The sequence below is a fragment of the Pantherophis guttatus genome, chromosome 7 (assembly GCF_059756535.1).
Source record: "Pantherophis guttatus breed Tessera chromosome 7, ASM5975653v1, whole genome shotgun sequence".
Taxonomy (NCBI): Eukaryota; Metazoa; Chordata; class Lepidosauria; order Squamata; family Colubridae; genus Pantherophis; species Pantherophis guttatus.
In genome coordinates this window covers 44,851,164-44,877,853 of record NC_142069.1, presented here as the reverse complement: position 1 = coordinate 44,877,853, position 26,690 = coordinate 44,851,164, and the positions used below count along the sequence as shown (strand labels likewise).

Sequence of the window (26,690 nt, the reverse complement as noted above, 5' to 3'; positions counted from 1 at the left end):
ATGGTCTCAGCTGTATTCAGGAGATAAGCTGAGAAATCTTACATTTTTTAAAGTACAAGAAAATATTGGAATTCGCAGGTGGTCTATTTCCCCATTTGCAAGAACTCTTGTTTCTTTATGGTTTCTAGGGTTATAGTCTTTCAAGGTGAAAGACTTTTTTCAAATCTCACTAGAATTGAGATGGTGGGCATATAATCAGGCAACTCAGCTGGGATCGCCAGAGCCATTTAAAAGGAAAAAAAAATTTCTTTTAAATGGCTCTGGCGATCCAAGCTCTGACGATCCCAGCTGAGTTGCCTGCTAATCAGGCAACTCAGCTGGGATCGCCAGAGCCATGTAAAAGGAAAAAACTTTTTTTCTTTTACATGGCTCTGGCGATCCAAGCCCTGACGATCCCAGCTGAGTTGCCTGCTAATCAGGCAATTCAGCTTGGATCGCCAGAGCCATGTAAAAGGAAAAAAGTTTTTCCCCTCCAGCTTGCTTACCTTAGCTGCTAGTCGCAACGCTTGCCTTGCTTCGCTTGCCTGAATCCATTCCATCAGCAAGCAACTCCCTGCCTGCAATCAAGCAGGCAGGGAGTTGTGGACTTCAACTCCCAGAATTCCTCAGCAAAACAAAGCTGGCTGAGGAATTCTAGGAGTTGAAGTCTACAAGTCTTAAAGTTGCCAACGTTGGGGACCCCTGTTCTATTGGGTAAGATTTTTTTCCCTTTGGGATCTTTAAAAAAAAATAGTTAATTGGGTTTTTTTTTAAGTTGTTCTTTTTTAGACCTAGCCATTTAAAGTTTAGGAAGTTTTAAATTTAGCTTTCATATAAAAATAAAATAAAATAATATTTGTGCAGCTTTCTGAGATTTAGTGTGTTTCTGTAGTGTTTCACTCTAACTACACAAACACAAAATCTCACAAAGCTGTATGTGGAATTTTATGTGTGTAAAGTGTGAAAGTTGGTTTTTTGGGCTTTTTGTGGCGCTGTGAGGTTCCTGCTTGTTGAAGGGGCCATTTTGGGTCTAGCACAGCTGCTTTTACATTGTGGGTGAGCCAGTTGTGTTGTGTTATGTTGTATGTGTGTAAAGTGTGAAAGTTGGTTTTTTTGGGGCTTTTTGTGGCTGTGTGAGGTTCCTGCTTGTTGCAGGGGCCATTTTGGGTCTAGCACAGCTGCTTTTACATTGTGGGTGAGCCAGTTGATGTTTTTTAATTTTTATTTGGTGTGCGTTGGAAGAGGGGTAGTCTTATACGGCGAGTATAGCCCAAATCCTATATTTTAACAGAAAAAGTTGGGGGTTGTCTTATACGCCCAGTCGTCTTATACACCGGAAAATACGGTGTGTGTGTGTGTGTGTGTGTGTGTATGTATATATATATATGTATATGTGTATATGTATATGTATGTATGTATGTATGTATGTATGTATGTATATATATATATATATATATATATATATATATATATATATATATATATATGTCTTTTTCGTAGGCTTTTATGTGCATATTCTTTCTAGCCAGGTTTTACCTACGTAAACTAAGTTGTTCTACCAGGGCTGTAACAACTTAGTTTACGTAGGTAAAACCTGGCTAGAAAGAATATGCATACATATATATATATATATATATATATATATATATATATATATATATATATATATATATATATATTCAAACATGTACAAGATAACAGGTATTAGTATAAACATGGACATGAACATAGGAAATGAGTACAAATAAATGGGGACCGTAGGACTGGGACGGTAGGCACGCTGGTGCCCTTTACGGACCTCTTAGGAATGGGGTGAGGTCCACGGTAGACGGTTTAAAGTTGAAGCTGTGGGGGGTTTGAGGATGTAACAACGGAGTCAGGAATTACCCCTAACATCAATTTGTTTTCTTAATAACTTTAATAACTGCTTCTGCTCTATTTATTGTAAAGAAATAAACATAATATAGCAGTTAAAACTCTTGATTCAAACAAAAACAAAGTCTCACTGGGGAAATTATGCTCTTCAACATCATTTAATTGTCTCTCCATTATCAGTTTGATCTGGAAGCAATCTGAACATGGAAACAATAATGTGATAATTGTAGCAGCAATCAAGATAGTGACTGGGACTTTACATCTGAATAAAGAACATTGGTGAGGGATGGGTTGTCTCCTAATACAGTGCTGTGTAAGTGTGCAATCTTTGTAGTAAATCTGATAAAAACTTACTTACCCCAAACCATAGGATAGCAAAGAGGTAAACCTAACTTGACTGGGCAACTTTTTTGACAGGCATTCTGAGCAAGCCAAAAAACAAATGTGGAAAATTTCTGAGGAAAAAAAAAATATTTCTTAGGATAAATTGGAAAATAGAATAAATTGAAAAATAGAAATTTAGTAATTTTTTAAAATTTTGATAATATTTTCTTTATATACTTGGAGGCAAAATTATGTCTACAATCCAGTAGATATTTTGTTGTGAGAAGATACCATTCTAAATTTGGAATTTGGTTCTAGGCCAGAATTCATCACAATTTTGTTAAATAGCTAACATCAATTAATTCATTGGTCAAACAACCCTGCTTTTGTGTGTATGCATGTGTATGTGTTTCATTATCTTTCCTGTTTATTCATTTTCTGATGATGCAACTCTTTCCAGCTACAATATAACATTTAACTTGCCTTGACAAATGTAGAAAAGCTCCATTATCCAAGTACAGCAAGAACTGATTCATTACAATTGGTAGAAATACAGGACAATTATATTTCTATATATACTATTTACTCTCTCTGTTTTGTTTTGTTTTACTGATAAGATCTGGCATCTTAAACCATTTAAGTTCCTGATATTTAATTTTAAGTTTGGATTTCAACACCTAATGCAAACCATAAAAAAACAATGAATTTTTAAAAATTAGTTGACTTCCCAATATAAATCACAGGACACTGTTAATGTTCTCTCATTACTTAAGATTTACATACAAGATAGGAAGGATTATACAAGAGAGTGTAAGAAAAGGAGCAATTCAGTGGGTGAAAATGACTCATCACTAGGCTCTACTTTCAGCTCGAAGGTATTTGTTCAATTCATTTCCGGGTGCCAACAGGAACCAAGAAAGATGAAATAAAGCCAAGCAGAAGTTGTCAAACGGAATAGCCTAAAGGACTTGCCTGTAACTTTTGTTTAAAATATTTTGGCTCATTGTGTAGCAGTCCAGAATGATAGAAAAAAGCCTGATCTTTGGTGTTTTATTGTTCCTGAAACTGCAAGTGTGCTGTTGTTTTTATACCCAACATACCTTACCGGATATTGAAAATGCACACTTTATTGAAGAATGTGTCAGAGTGCATAATAGATTCCGATCAAGTGTGGACCCACCAGCTAGCAACATGAAACGAATGGTAAGGAAATCATCATAATCTGTAGCAATGAAGAATGTACAATTCATACTTCCTGCAGGTTTAGAATTCGCTTAGATATTTCTGGTTCTTTTAAGAGAATTTTGTTATGCTGAAACTAATTCTCTGACAAGGTTTGGTACTAATTTTGTTTCTTTTGAAACTTTGGGAATTTTGAGAATGTATAGCAAACATCAATTCCCAATGGAAAGTATGAGGACTCCCACTTTTGGCAAAATAGTTGCTATGGGAGACACAGCTAGTCAAAATACCAGTTACACTTTAACCGTTTAGATCCTTTTTGTTGTCCTAACATTAATTTATTACTTTTCTGAGCAGGTAGGCACATTTTCAAACAAAACACTAATCTCCCCCCCCCCTTTAAATATGTCTTTATGACCAAAGAGCATCTGCTTGGTGGTATGCCAACTTCAAAAATAATAAAATTAGATAATTAAAAAATTAGATGGGATAGAAATCTCAAAGAGTAACACTGTATCATGTTCCTTAGTATTTCTGGCAAATGTAATGTAGTACAAAAAAGGCCCATTTTTTTGCACTACATTTCCTCCTTTTTTCTGGGAGGAACAAATTTGACCTTGTATAAGGTGACCAGACGTCCCGCTTTTGGCGGGACAGTCCCGATTTTTAGCAATTTGTCCTGCGTCCCGCGGCATTTTAAAAAAGTCCCGATTTTTCATTCTGCCTCCTGAGTCCCAGCTGATGGCTAGAGGAAAAAAAACTGTTTAAACTCTTGCCGTGGGGCTTCAAAGGGCCGCCCTACAGCTGTTCTGTGTTAAAAGAAAACAAATGAGTAGACCAATGCCTGCAAAAATAGAAAAAACAGCCCCTTACAGCTTCCGTGTAGGTTAGTTAGCACGTTGATTAGCTCGGCTTCCCCACTCTCAGCTGTTTTGCGCAGGGCTCTTGCTGCTTGCTAAATTTCGAGCAGATTTTTTTTTCTCCTTGTGCAAACCAAGCTCAAAACGAAACTGAAAGTGAAACAGGCTGTTGGCTTGTTTGCTGCAACGTTGGAAAATTAGGCAGCAGATTTCTTTTCTTTTTCCTCACCAAAAAAGGTAGGTGCAAACAATGGGAAATTTAGGGCAAAAGAGGAGAGTTCAAGATTTTAAAACACAAAAGAAAAAAAGCTCTGTTTAACTAGGGAATTGTAATAATTGAGATACTATTAATTGTATATTGTGTTGAAAGCAGAAATGGTTAAATTGTGGTTTGGAGGAATATATGGGGGAAATTATTTGGTTTATTATTATTGGTAAATATAATTAATTGATTTGTAAGAAATTGGATTGCATGGAAATAATTGGAATATTCATGTTCATATTGATTAATATACAAAAAAGATAGTTATATAACTAATTGATTTATATTAAAATGTTGAATTTGTATTAAACAACTGTATTACATAATTACATAATTAACCAATGTGAGGATGGATATAAAAATAGATGACAATGGGAAGGGGTATAATATAGAATAGAAGGGAAAAATTGAATTTGATTAAGATTAGAGATGAGGATGAAGGCTAATATTGTTTTTTTAAAAAAATAGATGGGGAATAAATATGGCAAAAAGGAAATATAGAAATTGTAAATTTAATTGAAATGACTAAACCCTGTTTAAATTTGTGAACCAGCCAAATATTCTGTTCAAAGAAAATACATTGTATGTTTGTATGTGTGTTTCTAATTATTGCTATTTATTCATATTTGTTCTCTTTTATTCTTTAAAGTTTAACAATTCATTCTTTATCTTAATATCTTTATATTTGTTTGGGGTTGGCTTTCTTCCCTTTCATCTTTTTTATTGTACAGCAATCTTTCTCCTCAAACCTACCACCTCTCTCTTTTCTTTCCTTCTTACTTTCTCTTCCCCCCACCCTCTTCTTCTCCTCCCTACTTCCTCTTCCTTTCTCCTTCTCCTCTCTTCCTCTCTCTCTTACCCTCCCTCCTACTCTAATTTCCCTTCCCTTCCTTCATCCCTCTCTATTGCTGTATCCTTTTGTGCATATGGACTACTCAGAGGGCTGAAAAAGTTATTTTTGACTGGTCCTCGCACTTTTGACCAGTCCTCGAATTTACGACTGTCCTCACATTTTACGTTTTTTGCCCTATCTTTTTTTTTATTGAAAAAGTTTTACAATTACATTTTCTCCCCATTTCCCCCCCATCCCTCCCTAACCTCCCTAACCTCCCTAACCCTCCCCAACCCCCCCTAACCCTCCCCAACCCCCCCTAACCCTCCCTAACCCCCCCTAACCCACCCCTCCCCCCGGACTTCCACAGAATATAATCCAAATCAAAATCCCCTTTTTATAAAACTTGAACCCCTCCACCCCCAATATATTTTTTCATCTTCACAAAATTCAAATATTTCTATCTTTATATAATACTTTCAGTTAAAAGCTATTTGATACTTCCTAGTTTGATATTTGTTCTGCACATAATCTATCCACTTTTTCCACTCCCATTCATAAGACTCTTGTGAGCGATCTTTTAGATATGCTGAAATCTTCGCCATCTCTGCAAAGCTGGCCATCTTCAAAGTCCATTCCTCGATAGTGGGCATGGCTTCATTTTTCCAATATTGACCTATCAGTAATCTCGCTGCTGTTATCATATACAATATCAACTTTGTTTCACCCAATGTAAAACCCTTAACTATACCCAATAAAAACAATTGTGGAGAAAACTGAATTTTTTTCTTCAAAACATTCTGCATAACCCACCAAATTTTTATCCAAAAAGCCTTCACTTTCTTACAAGTCCACCAAACATGATAATATGTAGCATCTAAGCAATCACATCTCCAACATTTTGGTTGAACATTAGGGTACATGCACAACAATTTCTTAGGATCTAAATGCCATCTATAAAACATTTTATAAAAATTTTCCCTCAAATTCTGCGACTGTGTAAATTTAACATTCTGAACCCATATTTTTTCCCATGTTTCCAACATCACTGGTTCTGCAAAATTTTGTGCCCACTTAATCATGCAGTCTTTAACCAATTCAGTTTCTGAATCCCTTTCTAACAAAACATTATAAAGCCTTTTAATATGCATTGGACCTTTCTCTTTTATATGTCTAACCAATTCTTCCTCGTGCAACATTATACCAATTTTTTGGTCCTCTTTCCATCTCAGTTGAAGTTGATTATACTGTAACCAAGTTAGATTAATCCCTTCAACCAACAGTGTTTCTAATGTCTTCAGTTGCCATCTGCCCGCATCTGTAAAAAGAACTTCTTTATATAAAAACCCCCCGAGTGACATTATATTTGTATTCCACAAAATATGACCAAGATCCAGCCATAGCGGTATTTTGTAATCCCATTTGAGTCGGTGCTTCTTCCAAACTCTCATCAAAGAGTCTCTAAGTATATGGCTTTTAAATACTTTATCCACTTTGTTTTCATAAAATAAGTAAGCATGCCAACCAAATTCAAGATCGAAGCTTTCTATATTCAATATTCCGGTCTTTTTCCTTCCAAACCAATCGCTTGCTTGAGTCAAAGCCGCTGCTTCATAATATAACTGTAGGTTTGGAAGTTTAAGACCTCCCCTTTCTGGAACATCTTGCATAATTTTCAATTTCACTCTCGGTTTTTTCTCATTCCAGACAAACTTATTCAGTCCACTTTGCCATTCTTTCAATTGTTTATCGCTTTTAAGCACCGGAATCATTTGAAACAAAAAAAAGAAATCTTGGCAAAATGTTCATCTTAACTGCTGCTATTCTTCCAAGTAAAGACAGCTGCAGTTTTTTCCAAGTCTGAATATCTTTCTGTACATCTCGCCACAGCACCTCATAGTTATTTTGAAACAATTTCATATTTGATTCTGCAACCTGAACTCCTAGATATTTAACCTTTGGTACAATCTCAAAACCTGCCCTCCTTTCAAGTTCGTGTTTACGATCTTGTGTCATATTTTTAACTATCATCTTAGTTTTTTTCTGGTTCAGTTTAAATCCTGATACTATACCATAGTCTTTTATAATGTCTTTCATCTGGATTATTGATTCCAACGGCTGTGTTAGGGTAACAACCAGATCATCTGCAAATGCCCTTATTCTGTAGTCCTCTTGCCTTATCACTGTTCCTTTCAAGGTACTCGAGTCCCGTATTGTATTCAACAAGACTTCTAGTGTTAAAATAAATAACAATGGGGATAATGGACAACCTTGTCTTGTTCCTTTCTCAATATTAAAATCTGTTGTTAAACTTCCATTAATCTGTGCCTTTTGTTCTTGATAAATTGCTGAAACCGCCTGTATAAATTGATCCCCAAAGTCCATCTTTTTAAAAGTCTTTAAGAGAAAATTCCAATCCACTCTATCAAAGGCCTTCTCCGCATCCAGAAAAACCAGCACTGCAGGGATCTGTTTATTCTTCTCAAGATATTCCAATAAATCTATGACTTGCCTTACATTGTCCTTCATATATCTGCCTTCTATAAGTCCCGCTTGGTCACCATGAATCACCTCTTGGATAACTGGCATCAACCTGTTGGCTAATACTTTTGCATATATTTTATAGTCATTGTTCAGAAGAGATATTGGTCTAAAATTCTCAGGTTTTTTAGGGCCTGTTTGCTCTTTTGGTATCAAAGAAATATAAGCTGTTTTCCATGATGGGGGTATTTTACCCCCTTGTTGTATGTTACAAAATAAATCTCTAAGATGTTCAACCATTTCTGCTTGCAAAGTTTTGTAGTACACCGCAGTTAAACCATCCGTTCCAGGAGCTTTAGCTGTTTTCAATTGTTTGATTGCGGCAATAATCTCCTCAGCTGTTATAGGATAATTCATTCTCTCCTTTTGTTGATTGGTAATTTTTGTAACTCTTTTATTTTCTAAATATTTTTCTATAAGTCCATTCTGCATGTCATCTTTAGCATATAATTTAGTGTAATAATCTACAAAAACTTCTTTAATTAATTTTTGTGGAAAGATTTCCTTCCCTCCAATATCAATACTATCAATAGTCCGTATACTCTGCTTCTTCCTTAGTGTATAAGCCAACCATCTGCCCGGTTTGTTAGCATTACAAAATGTATTATGTCTCGATATTGTAAATTTGTTGCTGTTTGTTCCGCCATAAGCATTTGAAATTGATCTTTCAGAAGTTTTATAGCACCACATATTCTTTCATCTGTTGGGTTTTTAATAAGTAACTGTTCTTTGTTCTTTATTTCTGCTTCCATTTCAGATCTTTTCTTTTGGCGATTCAATTTATGTTTAGAGTTCATATGAATGAGTACCCCTCTCATATACGCTTTACTCGCATCCCACACAATTTCAATCGGGGTACCCTTATTCAAATTCATTTCAAAAAATTCTTTCATCTGCTTTTTAAGTTCTGTTATATTTTTTTCATATCTAAACAAATTTTCATTTAATCTCCATAATCTTCTCTCAATCTTTCCCATCTCAATTTCTATCCATACTGGGCTATGGTCGGTTAGAGTTCTTGGAAAAATCTTTGTTCTTTTTGTCTTGACAAGTAGATCATCTGATAATAAAATAAAGTCAATCCTAGAAAAAGATCTATGTCTATCAGAGAAAAAAGTAAAGTCCAATTCTTTTGGATTATATATTCTCCAAATGTCCTTTAATTCCAGATCTTCTTTCATATCAAAAAAAGTCTGTGGTAATCTAATCCTTGACTTCGCCAAACTCTTTTTATCTATTTTAGTGTCAATTACTCCATTCCAATCTCCCATGACTAAAATAGATCTATAATCCCATTGCAGTATTTTAGTGTCCAAAGTTTTGTAAAAATGATCCTGTTGTTGATTAGGAGCATAAATTCCAATCACTAGAATTTGGCCACTTACTGTGTGCAGTTCGATTGCTATAAACCTGCCTGCTTCATCTGCTTCTATAATTTTAGCTGACAGTCTTTTATTTATATAAATAACCACACCATTCTTTTTTTCCAAATTTGAGGCTATGAAGTGTGTTCCTAGTTTTGAATTTATCAAGTATTTTTGATCTTGTGTTCTAACATGAGTTTCTTGTAGGCAAATTATATCATTATTAAATTGTCTCAAATATGTAAATAATTTCTTCCTTTTCTGTGGAGAATTTAATCCATTCACATTCCAAGATAGAAACTTAATCGTCATGTAGACTTTTTTGAAGCGACGAGCAGAATTGCCGAATATCTTCTGAAGTCTTCGACTTTGCTCCCCCCATGGCTTCACATTCTTGTGTAATACTCTTGACTCCCTTCTTATATTGTTGTGCCTTAGGTCTTTTCTGTTGTTGCTTTTCTTTAAGTTGCTTAGAAATTGCTCGAGTTACACGCTGGTCTTTAGCTTCAACCGTCCGGACTAGGTCCAAAGCCACATCTCTTGTAGTCAGAATCGGAGAAGGCTCTAACAGAGGCTCCTCCAGAAAACCTCCTACAGCACCCTGCATTTCCGCTGCCTCTGGTTCCACCTGCTTAAGCTGCTCTTCCATCTCTTGCTGAAGTTGCTTCTCCTTGTCACTCTCCTTTATCTCCAACACGGTGAATGTACGTGGAGATGGTGATCTCTCTTTAAAAACAGTAAAATAGAATTGTTCCGCCTTCTCAACAGTGTTTAATCGATATCGTTCTCCATTGTACCTCAAAATTATGCCAGTTGGGGCATCCCACCGGAATGGAATTTATTGTTTTTTTAATTCATTCACTAAAAATCCAAAATCTTTTCTATCTTTTAACATCTTAGGTGGTAGTTCTTTATAGACTCCAATCTGAGCTCCCTCCACTTGCACAGCAGAGAGAAAAGACTTTTGCAAAATATCATTTCTCATTCTTCTGTCTGTAAAATATATCACCACATCTCTAGGCAGTTGTCTTTGTCTGGCCACCCACGAATTCATTCTGTAAATTTTGTCTATTTTATAAAAAATCTCCTCAGAGGTAATTTTTAACAGCACAGCCAGAGCATCAGCACAAATCTGTCTCAAGTCTTGTCTATCATTCTCTTTAATACCTCTAAGCCTTATGGCAAATTCCATGGACCTGAACTGCATCATCGTGATTTCATTTTCAACTCTCTGCATTTTATTATCAGCATCAGAAATTTTATAATCAGTATCCTTCATTTTAACATTCATTTCTGATTTAAATTCTTCCAACTTAGAATCCGTTCGGATAATTGCTTCTGATAGACCAGACACCACAGTCATTAATTTATTAGTCACCTTGTCATATTTCTCTTGCACCACCTTTTTAATTTCATTAATTTCCTGCTTAATTTCCTGTTGTGACTTTTGAAATTTATCATCCAGAGCCTGAGTAATGAAATCTTTTAAACTTTCAACATCAAAATCTTTTTTCTGACTCTGCTGGCTGGGAGGCTGCTGCTGCTCAGGTTTGCGTGTGGGGGATCCCCCCCATGCTGCCTTTCCTTCCTGTTTAGGCTTGGAAGCCATTCTGCCACGTAGACTGGCTTTTCTGAAAAAGGAGATCCTTTTTCCTTTTCCACCACCACAAAGTCCTCTAAAAAAATCCCCCAGGTTTAATCAAGTTGGAGATAGAATTTAAATTGAAGCAAGCTCAGGCTTATTTTAAAAAAAAAATTTCTCTTTTCTTTTTCCTCGTTACAGACAGCGCAACTTTGTAGCTAGTTGAAGTAACATTAGAAATCCACTCTCACTTTCAGCTTGTAACGCTAAAGCCGGGTGCCATTTTTCAAGCCGCTTCCGCTCAGTCACACTTATACTTTGAGTCAAAAAGTCACAAAAATAATAATACTTGCAGTTTCAAGATTTAGAAGTTCAAGTTATTATCTCCCGATGGTTATTGGAGTTGATTTCATTTAAATTGAAAGGTTGCTGCAGCCGACTTGCTCTGCGCTGGGCAGAGTCGTCCCACGCCGTCCGGAGTCTCAGCAAGTTGAAAGAGAATGGTGAAGAGAAGCAGTTGTGAAATGAGTGACATGGTTGTTAAGAATGCTTCACGGGCATAAATGTGAGGATGGTCATAGGTGTGAGGACGGTCATAAGTGTGAGGACGGTCATAAGTGTGAGGACCAGTCAAAAGTGCGAGGACCTATCAGAAATGACTTTTTTCAGCCCTCTGAGTAGTCCCTATACACATAGCCATGGCCACCCGGTCACATGACCAGCTAGCCATGCCCACCCAGTCACATGACCTCCAAGCCATGCCCACAAAATAAGCCACGCCCACAATGGTGTCCCTCTTTACCAATGTTAAAATCTGGTCACCTTAACCTTGTATCAAAGCCATGTTCTGATAACCGTGTCATTAAACTTACCGATCATTTGTGCAGCAAACAATCACACCAATTGGGTCTAAAGTTATTATTTGGGGAATACCAAATAATTTCTCCAAGAAATGCTACTAGCATCCCTGAACCTTGGCTTCAAGAACATGTTGACAATGCGTCATATTATCACAAGCCACCCAATGTTTGGGGTGTATGTTCCATTCTGGGCCTTGTCATGGAGCTCTGTAATGAATATATCGGCTGTTTCTCGTAGCCCTTTCTTGGTGGTCTACATAGACAAAAGGGGGCAACTGCCTTGGCTTTAGTTGTTCTAGTTCTACCCAAGTGACTGGCTAGAATCAGTTTAATCTGAATATCCTATGGCCAAGTCTGAATACCCTATAGGTAAATCTAAGCCATGAGGGATTACTTGGTCCAGTTAAGCACTTTATGAGAATGGACTACACACATGGTTGATCTTAGCTGAAAGACTGAGAACCAGTGTCTAACCAGAGATTAAATTTAATGTGACCAGCTATTGAGGCAAATTTTAAATAGCAGATGTGAGAAGAAAATCACAACCAGTGTGATGCAAAATGAATAACCTGCCATGGTCCCACAGGATCCTCTTCCCACTAATAGCCTGTTACTTTATAAAGAAGGAAATAATATATAAAATGTTTATGCCTTTCCTGACTTTTCTTCAAAACTAGTATGCCAGTTTGGATTCACAGATTACATAATGATTTATTTGATTTTGTCTTAGTGTAGTTGTAGTTTATTCTACAACATATGGTACAGTGCAATGCATAATAATGTCAATTTTTTACATTTTTGCACATCTATTTATATAGTTACATTCATATCCATACTGATGAGTCAGGAACAAGCAGGCAGCTAGCTCGTTTTTGTAAAAACTACAAAGCAGAGTGCAAAGCCAGGACAGGAGACATTGAACATTCTGGTTTATATATTCCCCAATCCGCAGTAGAAGTGAGTTAGAACTGAGAGATAAAAATTATATACAAATCTACCGGTATGTGGCAGGGTGGGATGGGGAATTACTTTGTAAAAGACAATTGCATTATTTTTATAAATAATCCAGGAATATCAAATAAAGTGATCATAATATATATTATGCTTTTATAGAGCTGGGACCATGATCTTGCAAAGACTGCTTTTGGCTGGGCAAATATGTGCCAATTTAATCATAATCCTGATCTCAAGTCACCAGGGAAGGCCCACCCAAACTTCACAATAGTTGGAGAAAATATTTGGACTGGAACCATTTGGGTTTTTAATGTGACTTCAGCCCTCACTTCTTGGTACAATGAAGTCAAAGATTACAATTATGCTACTCGAAGTTGTAAACATGTATGTGGGCACTATACTCAGGTAAGTCATTAATTATATCTTGCAATATGACTTCTAAAAATAGCAGTTGGAAGTTATTTAAAAATAAATTGACTAATGTGGTTACAACTTCCAAATTGCTTGATTCCACTTGGCAAGCTTGCAATTGTACTTTAAAATTGCCTAGGCAAAAAAAGGTGACCAATCTATAACGGCAAATGTTGAGCCACCACAAATCCCACCCCACCAGTCCCAACTTCATACTTTTGTATATACTGCTTAGTAGGGCTTTCACCCCCCACCCCAAGCGGTGTTCTTTTTTATACAAAGTCAACTTATTGCCCCCACAAACCGGGTCCTCATTTTACCTACCTCGAAAGGATGGAAGGCTGAGTCAACTTTGAGCCTGGTGAGATTTGAACTTGCAGTAATTGCAGGCAGCTGGTGTTACTTAACAGTGCTTTAGTCTGCTGCGCCACCAAGACTGGCTAGTTATTTTATTTAATAACCTGAAGGAAAAAGAAATACACAATACATTGCTTTGCCCAATCACGGAAAATGTTCCTTCTGTAATATTTTGGGTCTAGCCAATAAATCAGAAATCATCTATTTCTAATGATACTCGATGGAATGATAAAGTCACAGATAAGTTTTTATCAGTTGTTTTTAGTATATAAATAATTTGGGAGTAAACAAAAGTTAAATCTCATTTATTCAGATTTCTGACTATGGGAACAACTTTCCATATTTTTAAGGAAACACTTTTCAGTCATAATAAATCTACAGATTCATCACACAAAAATACCCTTCCCTATCCCCATCACAGTCTATGTAAAAAAGCTGAAATTTATTCTGAAAAGTTTTATTAGTATTTAGATATGAAAAAATAATTTTCAAAATAATTTCATAATCTTAAGTCTATGCATCCGATCTGAAAAAAACAGCAGCAGTGAGTTTGGTCAGACAAAGCAGCAAGAGTACTTAGTATAAGTTTGTAAAGCCTAGTTCAATATATTAGCTGTTAGCAATTGATTTAGTATGCCTGTAAATTAATTCTTTGTTAATATTTTGAACATTAACATTATATGTCATCATCATTAAAGAAAATGCTACATAGCAGGTGTCCTATTTTTAGCACAACTGTGGGCTGATTGTATATACTAAATTACCACAGAATATACTATTTTATTTTCAGATGGTTTGGGCAGAAACCTACAAAGTTGGCTGTGCTGTTCATTTTTGTCCTATAGTTCAAGGCTTTCATGGATCTAATGCTGCACACTTCATTTGTGACTATGGACCTGGGTAAGAATTTTAAATTGCAATTTGTCAGAAATTATCTTAGAAGGAAAATCTTTAACTCCTTTAGGAATTGAGAAACTGGTACCTATGTGTATTCAGGCCCATTTACTCCTTTGATATGAAAAATTATAATTGAAGATTAAAACCCACAGTAAAAACAAATGTTGAGTTCTAGCTTTAGAATGCAAATTTAGCCGTTCTATCCATATCAAATTACTTTAACTGTAATTACATGGAAAGGGCTGAATTATGAGGAAATCAATCCTATTAATATTCTGGATCCTTTTAAAGTGCTGGGGCAAGTTCTAAAACCCTAAATAATTTAGGCTAAACTTTCCCATACTTCAGATATGTAAAGTTGCCAAAATTGAGAAACACTGTACTAATGGAAGGCCTGACAGGACAAAAGCATTGCAAGCAGCAACTGTATAATTCTACTGGAAGATGACTCCAAGGACTCACTCTCTCTCTGCCTTGCCCATTATGCTTGACTGTGATGAACTTTTTGATTATAATTGATTAGGGGACTGGAGGCTAAAACATACGATGAACGATTGCAAAAACTGGGCATGGCTAGTCTAGTGAAGAGAAGACCAGGAGAGATATGATAGCAGTGTTCCAATATTTGAGGGGCTGCATAGAGAGGAGGGGGTCAAGCTATTTCCCAAGGCACCCACAGGCCAGACAAGGAATAATGGATGGAAATTAATCAAGGAGAGATTCAACCTAGAAATGAGGAATTTTCTGACAGTGAGAACAATCAGCCAATGGAACAGCTTGCCTTCGGAAGTTGTGGAAGCTTCATCAGTGGAGGCTTTCAAGAAGAGATTAGACTGCCATTTGTCAGAAATGTGTAGGGCAGCGATGGCCATTGCGTGCCAAAAGCGGGGAGAGTGCAGGGGGGGGGTTGCACACCCATAATTCAATGTGCCCGCCCCACACGTGACCCCCCCGCTTTTGGCAAGTGATGGCACGGTGGGCACGGTAGGCCCATTTTTTTTGCCCTCCCCAGGTTCAGAGAGCTTCTTGGAGCCTGGGGAAGGCGAAAACGGCTTTCCCCACCCCTCCAGAGGCCGGAAACAGCCCGTTTCCTGACTTCCAGTGAGCCTGGAAGGCGCAAAAATCAGCTGGCAGGCGCATGCATACGTGCTGGAGCTGAGCTAGGGCAACTCTTGTGTGCACATAGATATGGCTCTGTGTGCCCCCTGTGGCACGCATGCCATAGGTTCACCATCACAGGTATAGGGTCTCCTGCTTAGGCGGGGGTTGGATTAGATGACCTACAAGGTCCCTTCCAACTCTGTTAATCTGTTATAAGCTTTTCAAATAATTAAATTCTCAGCTGAGCTTCACCATTTTATTTTGGTGGATGTAATTATTTATTACTGCTAAGGCTCTGGGTTTTTTGTTATATTATTATAAGGTGATGTACTAAGGCACTCTGGGAATTTTTTAAAAAGACAGGTAGAAATGTATTTGAAAAAGACTTTTCCTAAAGTCTTCTGATTTTACACATCTTAACCCTGTTTTAGTGCCTTATTATTATAGTTACAGTGCCATGACATACTTTCTTGGGAGACCTTTACCTGGTATTCACCGTTTTAATACCATCATATGAGAGAGATAAGTCTCACAGAGCCTGTGTCCTTACTTGCTAGCAAAAAAAAAAGTGGAAATAAAATAAATGCCATGTCACTTCCTGTTCCTAATAATTTTGAAGTATGTGGCTAAGAAAGGAAGCAGCTTTATTTCCTCTTTGAAGAGTTTATCAGTAGCACAAGTTATAACATATAAACTCCTTTGTAACTTTATTTGGAAACAAAAAAAAAATAAGTATTGGACAAAACATAGTCTAAAACCAACATCTTAAAAGAATCTCTCATAAAAGCCATCATGGAGAATATAAGGTTAAGAGATTCAAGATGGGTGGGAACTGCTAGAGTCCAACATCACTGAATCATTGTAACTTGCGTAAACACAATGAACTTCAAATATCATTATAAGCAATTGAATTAGAACAAGCATAGCAAAAATAAAGCAAAAAATTCCAGGAAAGCATTTTTTAAACTATTAATTTTTGTTCATGTGTTACCTTGAAGTTCAGGCCATAGCTCAGCCCAGTATGTGAAGTTCTCAATTAGTCACTTAATGGATAGTATTTTGATAATTATAGATTTCACTGATGTGGTGTTTTTTTTAAAACATCCATTCATTTATTGGTGTTGAGCACATAAAAACTGGGGAATACTATATTTAAATACTATTCCTTGTTTAGCGGTTTGAAAAGTTTAAAGCAAAGTTAATATTCAATCTCCCTTTTATGTAAGGTGAGAATAGTAGCAGAACATAAAGGCTGACAAAGAAGAAAGGAATTCATTGCACTTAACACCATTACTGAATATTTAATAACCATTTTTTGCCTTTAATATAAACTGGACAATTCAATTCAATGTCCTTTCATAAATCAAACTGAAATAATTTGAAAATAATAAAAAATACTGGCAAATAGGTTTCCAGCTTCAGTTTCAAGGGTCCATTTCTTTGATTTAAATCTTCTATTGTATTTGGCTGTGTTAGTTTCTAGTAACACCATTCTGTAGTTTTAATGACCAGTACTTACCAAAAATTATTCCAGATTATAATTCAGTTAAAGCACTGACCTGAAAGAAGAGTAGTTCAACCTTCTCTCCTGTCTCTGTATCAAGTGAGCTGACAAAATTGTTGTTTTGCAGTGGGAATTATCCAAGATGGCCATATAAATCAGGAGTAACGTGCAGTGAATGTTACAAAGAGCCTTGCATAGACAGACTTTGTGGTAAGTAAAAGGTCTAGCATGCATTTCTTCTTCCCTCTCCTGTCACAAGTTAAGGTCTTTAAAAAAAAAAACCCTTTCAAAACAGAACTTCCATGAATGAAATACCAATCTTTAATTATCTAGCTAGGAAGCTCCAAATTTACAAGTTTTTTACGTTTATATTGATTTGTCATTAACCTAGATGCAACTGTAAATAACTTATTTAAATAATTTATTTGTAGGTGAAGTATGGGTGAAGCCATATTGTGATACCTACTGCATCGTTGTTCTAGTCCTGAGAACATCTTCATTTTTAATAACTTTTGTAACTGTCTTTTTTCTGAAGCAACATTATCCCAGACTGTATATGTATAAATAAATTGGAACAAAAAATAAGCACTTTTGTAAGGTATTAAACAATGAATTGATAAGAATAGTAAGACATCCATGATTTTTAGATACATGTTCAAAATGTTTTTTAGGAATTAAAAAAGTACAAATAGCAGAAAAAGGTCTTCTTCCACAGGTAAACATGCAACGAACATAAAGTTATTATTGACAACAACATTCACAAAGTACCATTCTACTCTGCTTATCATACTCTTGGCTCTTTGTTGATCTGAATAAAAAAAAGTAACTCAACAGTCAGCCTTTGGAAAGCAAAATTCTCCAGTAATATAAACAAACTAAAGCAGTTCCCTTCCAAAAAGATTGAGGAAATATATAGTTTATGAAAGTCTAGTAGACAAAAACCATAAATTAATAAAGCAATATACATTTATTTAGAAAATGTTTCAGCTTCCCTCAGAAAACCTGTTATTTCCTGTAATGTTCTAGATCTTTCAGAGTCCCATGCAATAAAACCAAGTTTGTTGCTAATTATTTGTACACTGCACAAAATCTTCTCAATGATAATTCTGTGTATACTGTCATTTTACACCAATAACTATAAGTCAACTCTTTATTCTAATGGATATCACATGTATGGAAATATTTCCTATATTGCTTAAAATACAACAGAGCAAGGACTGTCAGTTTTAGATTAAAAATCTGGAAAGGTATTTTTCCTTTCTTCTCTCAAGGAATGCAACTTTTCATCTTCTACATTAACTGAGTTCATAGCTTTCTTCCTTGCAAAAAGTGAAGTGCTATAGCTTTAAAGATGGTTTCTTTTTCTTTTCACGTGCTGCAATTTTTAATTTAACTTCTTCTTCTGGTAGTGCTCCAAGCTTCTTCTTCTTTGCTTTTTTAATCTTTTCTTTAATTGCATCAATATCAATCTTTGTTTCAGTTGTCGCTACAGAGTAAAAGAGTATATTTATATTTTTCTTATTACCTTATCCAAGAGATATAGAAAACATTTCCAAGCATAACAACAAAACAAACAAACAAGCATAACAAATAACAAATAAACTTTTCAATGAAAGCATAAAACACGAAAACAATCAGTTGCATGCCAAGCTAATGAATCCAGTTATATTAAAGTGCCCTACAAAGATGTTGCTAAAGAGATTATTTTACAATGTAAGCTTTTAATTCAACCATAAGATTGGATCCAAAGCTATGAATTAAACTTAAAAAACTCCCAAAGCCTATGAATATAGTATTTCAGATTAATCTAGTTATTAATGCTCTGAATAGTAAACTTGGTCTTAAACTACCGGTAATAGTTAATCAGTCAGCATAGGAACTCTGGGAGAATAAAAATCAAAGTTATCTGAAGGTAACTTTACAAAGGAATTTTTTAACTGTTTTTGTCTACAAAAGGTAGAGTCCATGCTATAGGAGTAGAGTCCTTTAATATCAGTGAACTTTGTTTTATCCCATCTCGCTTAAAATACTATTTATGGGGTGGATCAGTTCTTGGTCTTGCATATCACAACTTCTTAATTTTATAAATTAACTTTTCAGGCATATTCAGAATATAAATGTCAAGAGAGAGATATTCTTGATACCATATGTATTTCAAAAAACAATGTATTTTCTTGGATTAGAATATAATTATATTTTTAGCAAATTAAACTTCCATTTATATTTTTGGCCCTCAGTCTTCTCAACAGAGAGCCCTGGAAGTGGTAATTTATTCTGTAAGTAACAGATCAAAATGCTTCCTTTCAATACGGAGACTGTCCTTTATAAAACATTAAGAAAAATAAGAAATCAATCTTACTTTTCTTTGGTTTTACAACAGGCTTTTCTTTAGGTGGAATAAAAGCTTTATTTCTCTCCTCTTGCCGCTTGCTAATTGCTTCTGCTTGCTTTGCCTAAAATAAAAAAAGATCATGTAGCATATACAAAATTAAATATGTATTTCAATTAACAAATCAATCTTTATTCTGGACACAACCAGCAAGTATGTTAATTAACGAAGAAATCAAGGGACTGTACCTTTATTTCTTCTATTCTCTTACGCTTCTTCTGACTTTCTTTCAAGAAATATTCACCACTTGCTAATTCTTTATCAACCTGTAAAAATAGTATGAGCATACATATTCCACAGTAAAAATTGTTGCCTTGGTTCCATATTTAAAAAAAATCAGTTGCTGTGATTCCTTATTTAAAAAATGAGAAGTTAATAGTTTTTATAATGCAACATCAAAGCCAAGTGATATTAAAATTGAAGTTACTATTAAACATAAAACTTTTAATTTATACACAATCAATTAATACTATTGGTTTAACCTACTAAATTCATTTTGGGTAGCAAATCAATGCACACATATATTGCAATGAAAGACAATTATTTCCAATAAACTGCAATTGGTTATTGTTATCTTTAGGCTATATTTATAGGGAAACATTGGTTAAATTTCATAATACACTAACATAAGGAATGGGGAAACTGTGCCATTCAGATGATATAGAGTTATGGTTTATTTATCACATTTTGGAACTGCCCATCTCCCTCACTAGCCACATTTGAAGGCTACCTTCTCTCTTAAACATCTGGTACATCTTAGTTTGGTATCCATGTATTAAAGGCATTAGCTGTCAGGAAATTCCTTTAGGTTGTTCAGTAAAATTTCAGATTAAACAAACCTGACTCTCTGGTTGTGGAGGTGGGAAAGGAGTGTATTCTTTCTTGACATTTTTCTTCTTTGGTTCCTTCCGTTTGTTCAAATTCTTATGTTTGAACTTGGGCAAAAAACGTTCCCAGTTTTCCATTCTTAATTCAGGATCTTTTGACAATTCTCTCTTAATCATTAGTGTCTTCAAACATATTAAAACATCAAGGAGTAAGTTAGAAGAAACACTCTATTAATTTATATAAAGGAAAAATCAGGTATTGTATCATATCACAGATATAAAATAGACTCATTTAATAACTGTACATATTAATACAGGAGAAAATGATCCAATTATAAGTAAAATTAGCTCAATTTAATGATTCCTTCTCTTCAGATTATTTTTAAAACAAGTAGTCCTGAACATGACAGTTCCTTCATCTAACATTCAAAACTGACACTGCTGAATAAAGAGACTTACAATCTGCTGACTTTTCAGTATGGCTGCTAAGCCCAATGGTTTTAAGAGGTTTTGGCTTGACTTTTGTGGGTTAAAACAAAAGCACACATTCCTAAAGGAGATTGGCTTCAATAGAAAAAGCCATTTCCATTTAAATGAAACCAGCCACACTATAGGACCCCCATAACTTGCACATGGTTGCACTAGGTGAGGATTGCTTCACTGCCTTAGGTATGCCAGGCTCTATTTAACAATCTGCATTGTCACCTAAGGAAAGCCATGACATGGTCCTAAAATTGAGCCATGTCATGTGGATACCCGCTTAATGATCCCAATGACATATGATCAAAATTCTGGACTGTATTGTGGTCGTACGTCAAGGACTACCTGTAGAACCAATAAACTGCAAAAAAATAAGAAGCAAATGGCACATTTATTTGAATTTTGTGTTCAAATGAATTTGTAATCTATACTCTTCTGACTGAGAGGCTGCTGGTTTAGAAAACTTCCACGATCTTTTCATGGACTCTCCCTTGGGCAGTTGGAGGAATTTTTGCCATTTTGAACAGCAGGGAAACTGAAAATAAAACAGCTAAGAATCCAATTCAGGATGCAAGGTTACTGCATTCCCTGGCCATGGCTTACAATAAATCAGAATTATAGCCTGCATTCTGTAGAACTGATATCATTAATTTATTTTTATTTGATGGATTTATTATCATTCTCTGATGTCTATTGAATATTGGGTTTGGGATTCAATTAAATCAATTTCACTGCAGAATTCTGGGAAAACATACAACTCCTCTGCCCAAAACACAGCATGTTCAAAGGGAAGCTAAAAAGATAACACATCAACAAGTCAGCCAAAATGATTTTAGATCAAATATTCTTATTTTACCTTGATATTATATATGGGATGAATATTCTTCATGGTATCCAAAACAACTTTCCTAACCTATTTTTTTTTTTAAAAAGACAAGATTGCAAACTGATTAATTTTAATGATTTAAACTAAAGGTAAGCAAACTTTTTCAGTGTATACTGTTTCTGCCCTGACCAAGTCCTGCAGGTGTAGAACTGAAATTTAGGTTCCATTTCTCCTTTTGGATATTTTTTGTTGGGCAGTAAGAGAGGAGGGGGGGAAATATTAAGAAGCAAAACTTGTATCTTATACTCTGAAGGGGGAGAAAATTCTGGAATTGCTAATGAATGGTAAAGGCTACATGTAACCTGTAGGATACAGGTTAGTTACCCTGAGTTAAAGTATCTAATTCCTAGATGATTAAATTTCTAACACTGGAAGATTATTTTAAAAACAATGTTATTTTCTGTAAGTACGATTATGTATCCTTTAGTCATTTAAGAAAACTAATGAAGATATAATCTGGAACAGGAGATTGGTACCTGGTAGTTAAATTATATATATTGCACAAAGTAAGAATTTGGATCAGGTCAAATTTGTATTCTATTCTTAAATTGCATACTGTGATTTGTTTGGCAATGATCAGATTTCTGATAGCAAGACATTCTGATACAATGCTCCATCTCGTGTTTTGTCTTGCACAGCATAGCCATAGAGTTTAGCTCATTAGATAAAATTCTGTTAATACAATATATAGAACTTCAATATAACTACTGATTCCTTAGGTAATTTCCCAACATCAAATCTTTATTATCGACTAGTATATAGGTTCTTTCTTTTTAATGCATATTCATTTTATATTAATATGTAACATTAACAAATTTAAATGAAATACTTGAATAGAAAGTGCAAAATGTTTTATCCCAAGGTGATCTTACCTCTTTTAAGCCATTAAAAGGTCCAAGAGCTGAAACAGTGTTCCCCTGAACCATGATATAGCAGCGGGTTAATATTTCTAGCGCCTACATCAAAATAAAATAACAGTATACATTTCAGAATACAATTCTCATAGGCACATATTTTACTTTATATGAAAACAAGCATTCAGATCACATTTACAGAGGACCTATTTTTGAATAAGCATGCATAGGAGTTAAAAGAACAAGACATACCTTTAGAGTAGATCCATTTGGACCAATAAGCCTCTGTCTTCTTTTTATAAATCTTTCTCTATTTCTGACCAGGGACCCTATTTTAATGATGTCACATGCAATATCATCTTCAAGGACACGTACAGACTGAATGGAAATCAGAGATATATAATCAAGTATTTTATTATAACATATTCATTTTCTTTTAACTTCTGAATCAGGATTCTTAATCAGGTTGAGTTTGTTATCAGAGCTCTTGAAATTAAAGAATTAAAGTTTAAAAAGTTAGTAAAACAAACCTGTTCAAATGGAACACTTCTGCCTAGAAGTTTTATTAAATCTCGTGCTCTGATGATGATATATGGATCAAAGGTCTTCTTTGTTGTGCTGACAGTCATGCTTCCTTCAATTAGGTCTAAAGATGCATTTATATGCTATAGCATAAGACAAGAAACTATTCTCAGAAGAACAGAACAAATTCTTAATGATCTCAGAAATGTATGTGATCAGTAAAATTTACAAACAAAAAAAAAGTATTAGTATCTAGGAAGAAAGAAGAATTAAAGATTTTCATAATGGTAAGTGTTTTACTTAGAAACCTTAAGCAGATGCCTTTTTAAATTAAAAGGTTTTATATGAAGAATGTTTGGATTTGTTTTGTCAATTAGGAACCATAGCCCATGCTCCAATGATGTTTCCACTGCAGCCTTCAAAATCTCCAGGTCCTATTTCCTACTTTTTCTTTTTGTTATCTATTCTCTGCCATCTCCAAATAGCCTGGATTTTTTACCTGGGAAGTCAATCTGGAGCCAGAAGAATCAAGTAAATGGTAGAACAGAGGGGATGATCAGATGGGCACATTTTAAGCCATGTAACTCATTAATTACAGTCTGCTCTGGGGACCCCAAAATCTTGGAATCAGTATTACCCCTTTTGCTTTCAAACATGTTTGTAACATAAGCTTATTAATAAATCATCTGAAATACTTTTATTTCTAAATAATTGATATAATACACACTGTATCTAAATATTATGGGAACTCTTGTGCAGTGAATATAGAAATAGCTTGCTTACGGAACATATTACTACAGGCCTCTTTATCTGCATATTTGGGAATTCACACAGTAGACAGTGGATAAGAGAATCATCTATAGTAAATACCTGTTATTCACCAATGTAGCTAAATCATGACTTTTCCTCAAAATCCATGCTTTTTAAGTGGATTGGTAACATTATGAAAATGTAAGTAAAGATTCTTACATGTTCATTCAGAGCTTTCTGCACTAATGGCCAGCATTCCTTCAAATAAGCTTCTCTGTATTTAGGGAAAAGAGTAGCAAAGCTGCTTTCTTCCAGAAGCCCTTTAGGGTTATCTTCTTTGGTAAATGGTGGTTCTTTCCATCCATCAGGCACAGTGAGAAGTCCTGATTCATCTTCTGTTGGCAAAAATATTTCAAACAAAAAAACATTTGGATTGAAGATTATTAGCCGGAGAGACAAAAAGTTCAGCAACAAGTTCTATTCTACCTCTTCAAAGAAAGAATAGCACTCAAGTGTGCATCTAGCAATGAGGTTCCCTAGCTGATCAAAATGAAGCAGCGCTATCTATGATAGTGCCAATCTGGAGCAAAAAAAAGAACAACTGGCAAGGAGATGCATTTGCCCCTTTGTTGGCGGCAAATCTACCATAATCCAGCAATTACTGGTTATAAATGCAGCCATTGTTAGACTTTCATAAAAAGGATAATTAAAAAGAGACCCTTTGAGAGCTGTATGCAATGAAATTTCATTTTAATGTATGCCAATTAGTGTACATTCAAAATGACAAAGTTATTCTAAGTTCTACATAAGCCAATTTTTTTTCAATAACTGGGGACTTCTATGTATTTTCTTGCAATCCTCTTCAGAATGTTTACACTGCAGCTTTGGGAAAAAAGTTCTAAAAGCAGGGCATTTCCTAAGACTTGCTGCTGCTGCTGCAAAAAAAAAAAAAAAAAACCTACTCCCAAAACAGGTAACAGTGAAGCAGTGTCTCTTTTCTTTCAGACACCAGTGTGATTTGACCGTTCCCTCTCATTCTAGACATACAAAAGTACTTTGTCTCCCCATATATAGAACTTTAATATATAATACTAGAAAAGCTGGAGGGCCGACACTATGGTATGGTATGCCTTTATACATATTTTGAAAGACAAGCACAGCCACTCAGAATTTAGCTATTTCGCACTTTAGCCCAAGAGCATTCACAGCAGTTAATAGTATATTGAAGGAAAAACAAATCTGAACACACTAAAAAGTTAGCTATAAATATCAGGCACATAATTCTAAGATGAATTTAATTTAAAAATAAATAAATGACATCCACTGACTGCATGGTTATCACCCACGTAGAGGACAAGAACACCCTATCTCAGAAGTCTTCAAACTTGGCAGCTTTAAGACTTGTGGACTTCAACTCCCAGAATTCTCCAGCCAGCATAGCTGGGAGTTGAAGTCCACAAGTCTTAAAGCTGCCAAGTTTGGGGACCCTTGCCCTATCTGGTCTGCAAAAATACGGACGGCCAAAAGGCGCTTTGCATTTCTTAGTGATGCGGATTTTGAAGCCCAGCTACGGTAATTAGCACCCAGCGACCTCAACATAGAATTTTTATTTTTATATACATATATATATATATACACATATACATATATATACATATATATATATATATATATATGCACACACATATACATATATGACTGTACATCGCCTTGAGTCCTACGGGAGAAAGGCGGTATAGAAATATAATTAATTAATAGATAGATTGATAGATAGATAGTATTCACAATCGACTTCAACACAAATTAGCATATGCGTCCAAGTGCTTCCTTTAAAAAAAAAGAAGCATAAGCCACCATGGTACGTCCAACTAGCAGTCACGCTTCGACACGGGAAGATGGTGTCACCTGGAGCCGTGTTGTCGGTCTTGGGGAGTTGGCTCGCAGCTCCGCGTTTCCGGCGCTGAGCCTTCGCAGAGGCCGCCATGCTGCTCTCACTTCGCGGCGCCGCGGAAACTCCGCCTCTCAGCGGCCACGTGACAAAACGGAAGCGCAGATGCGGTGATCCTGGGAGGACGGAGGAGGTGGGCGGGGTCCTCCATAGAGATACAAAAGCAGAATATTAGATAACTTAAAATTGCGGTAAGTTTCTCAGGCGAATCTTTCCCAACGCTACCTCGTATTTGTCTGTAATTTGCGACGGCAATAAATGAACCCGGAATCAGTTTTAAGACGGAATTATTCTACAGAATCAATCAAGAGACTTCCGATTCCTTCCGATTTCAGAAACCTACAGCCCTCTTTCAAAGGATGCTTTGCACACTCTGAAGATGCTTTCATTATGATTTCTTTATAAGAACCGACCTACAGTATTTGAAAGCTGGGCTTCTAATAAGAATTCTTGTTGTGAAGTTCTAAGACATTTTTTAGATTTTCTTTGGGATGTAAATCATGTAATTAATTAAAATCCCTAAGGTTAAAATAAGTCCAGAACTCACATGTATAACTTTCTTTTGTAATTTATCCAAACGATTAAAAGTAAGAAAACACCATAGCTAATTTCATAGAAACTCTTGTGTAATATGACTGATGGGTATATATTGTGCTTTCTGTATTTAATAAAATTACTCATCTGAATAACTATTATTTGGGTTTAGCTCTATCAAATTAAAGAGTGCCAATTCCATACTTTTCACACTTACAAAATTGGTCCAAAAATTCTCATGATTCCTGAATTTTAGTTGAAATAATTAAAAAGGTAACACTAATCTTTAAAAGCATATTTTCTTAGAAATAATTAGCATGGAGTTTATGGCTACCAATTCTAACACTTTTTCCAGACTGAAATTGAGATCGATTCAAAACAAAGCCTTACAGTATGGTAATGCCATACTTCATGGCTAGCCAAATGCTATAAAAATCTTCAAGTTAGCAATGACAGCTAAATGAGACTTTGGTAGATAATATCGTAAGCAATATCTCAATTTTTTACTCTTCCAAATTCTAATATATTCTAAGAAGGATATTTTTTAAGAAATATATCCATTGAAATTTCTGCAGTATCAAGTGATATAGTTTCATCAGATCAAACAATGACTTC

At 35.3% G+C, this 26,690-nt stretch overlaps 2 protein-coding genes and 1 long non-coding RNA gene across 4 annotated transcripts in view; 2 read left to right on the top strand and 1 right to left on the bottom strand.

The window, feature by feature from the left end:
- The first annotated feature begins 3,116 nt into the window (after window positions 1-3,116).
- GLIPR1 (GLI pathogenesis related 1) lies at window positions 3,117-17,508 on the top strand. Its single transcript, XM_034403620.3, has 5 exons — window positions 3,117-3,381; window positions 12,775-13,020; window positions 14,174-14,283; window positions 17,013-17,095; window positions 17,317-17,508. Exons 1-5 carry the CDS (start codon window positions 3,199-3,201, stop codon window positions 17,451-17,453), a joined length of 759 nt encoding a protein of 252 aa, XP_034259511.1. The 5' UTR covers window positions 3,117-3,198; the 3' UTR covers window positions 17,454-17,508.
- On the bottom strand, window positions 16,663-25,807 carry KRR1 (KRR1 small subunit processome component). Of its 2 annotated transcripts, XM_034403618.3 has the most exons (10): window positions 25,499-25,807; window positions 23,813-23,988; window positions 22,852-22,986; window positions 22,574-22,699; window positions 22,340-22,423; window positions 21,438-21,494; window positions 20,114-20,284; window positions 19,463-19,540; window positions 19,245-19,338; window positions 16,663-18,371 (listed from the first exon to the last, which is right to left on the bottom strand). In XM_034403618.3, exons 1-10 carry the CDS (start codon window positions 25,575-25,577, stop codon window positions 18,223-18,225), a joined length of 1,149 nt encoding a protein of 382 aa, XP_034259509.1. In that variant the 5' UTR covers window positions 25,578-25,807; the 3' UTR covers window positions 16,663-18,222. The 2 variants fall into 2 exon arrangements, with proteins under 2 accessions (XP_034259509.1, XP_034259510.1); XM_034403619.3 differs by lacking the exon at window positions 21,438-21,494 and having other exon boundaries at window positions 25,499-25,654.
- Window positions 25,633-26,690, top strand: part of LOC117655821 (uncharacterized) — a 38,177-nt gene continuing 37,119 nt past the window's right edge. Inside the window, exon 1 of the long non-coding RNA XR_004588797.3 lies at window positions 25,633-25,732. This is a non-coding gene — a long non-coding RNA (uncharacterized LOC117655821). The remainder of the gene's footprint in view (window positions 25,733-26,690) is intronic.

Coding starts and splice junctions, on each gene's coding strand:
- GLIPR1 (XM_034403620.3), top strand. CDS start 3,199: ATGATAGAAAAAAGCCTGATCTTTGGTGTTTTATTGTTCCTGAAACTG. Junction 3,382..12,774: donor CTAGCAACATGAAACGAATG/GTAAGGAAATCA, acceptor ATGCTTTTATAG/AGCTGGGACCATGATCTTGC. Junction 14,284..17,012: donor ATTTGTGACTATGGACCTGG/GTAAGAATTTTA, acceptor GTTGTTTTGCAG/TGGGAATTATCCAAGATGGC.
- KRR1 (XM_034403618.3), bottom strand. CDS start 25,577: ATGGCGGCCTCTGCGAAGGCTCAGCGCCGGAAACGCGGAGCTGCGAGC. Junction 23,989..25,498: donor GACCGACAACACGGCTCCAG/GTGACACCATCT, acceptor TTTTGCCAACAG/AAGATGAATCAGGACTTCTC. Junction 22,700..22,851: donor GAAGTGTTCCATTTGAACAG/GTTTGTTTTACT, acceptor ATTTCCATTCAG/TCTGTACGTGTCCTTGAAGA.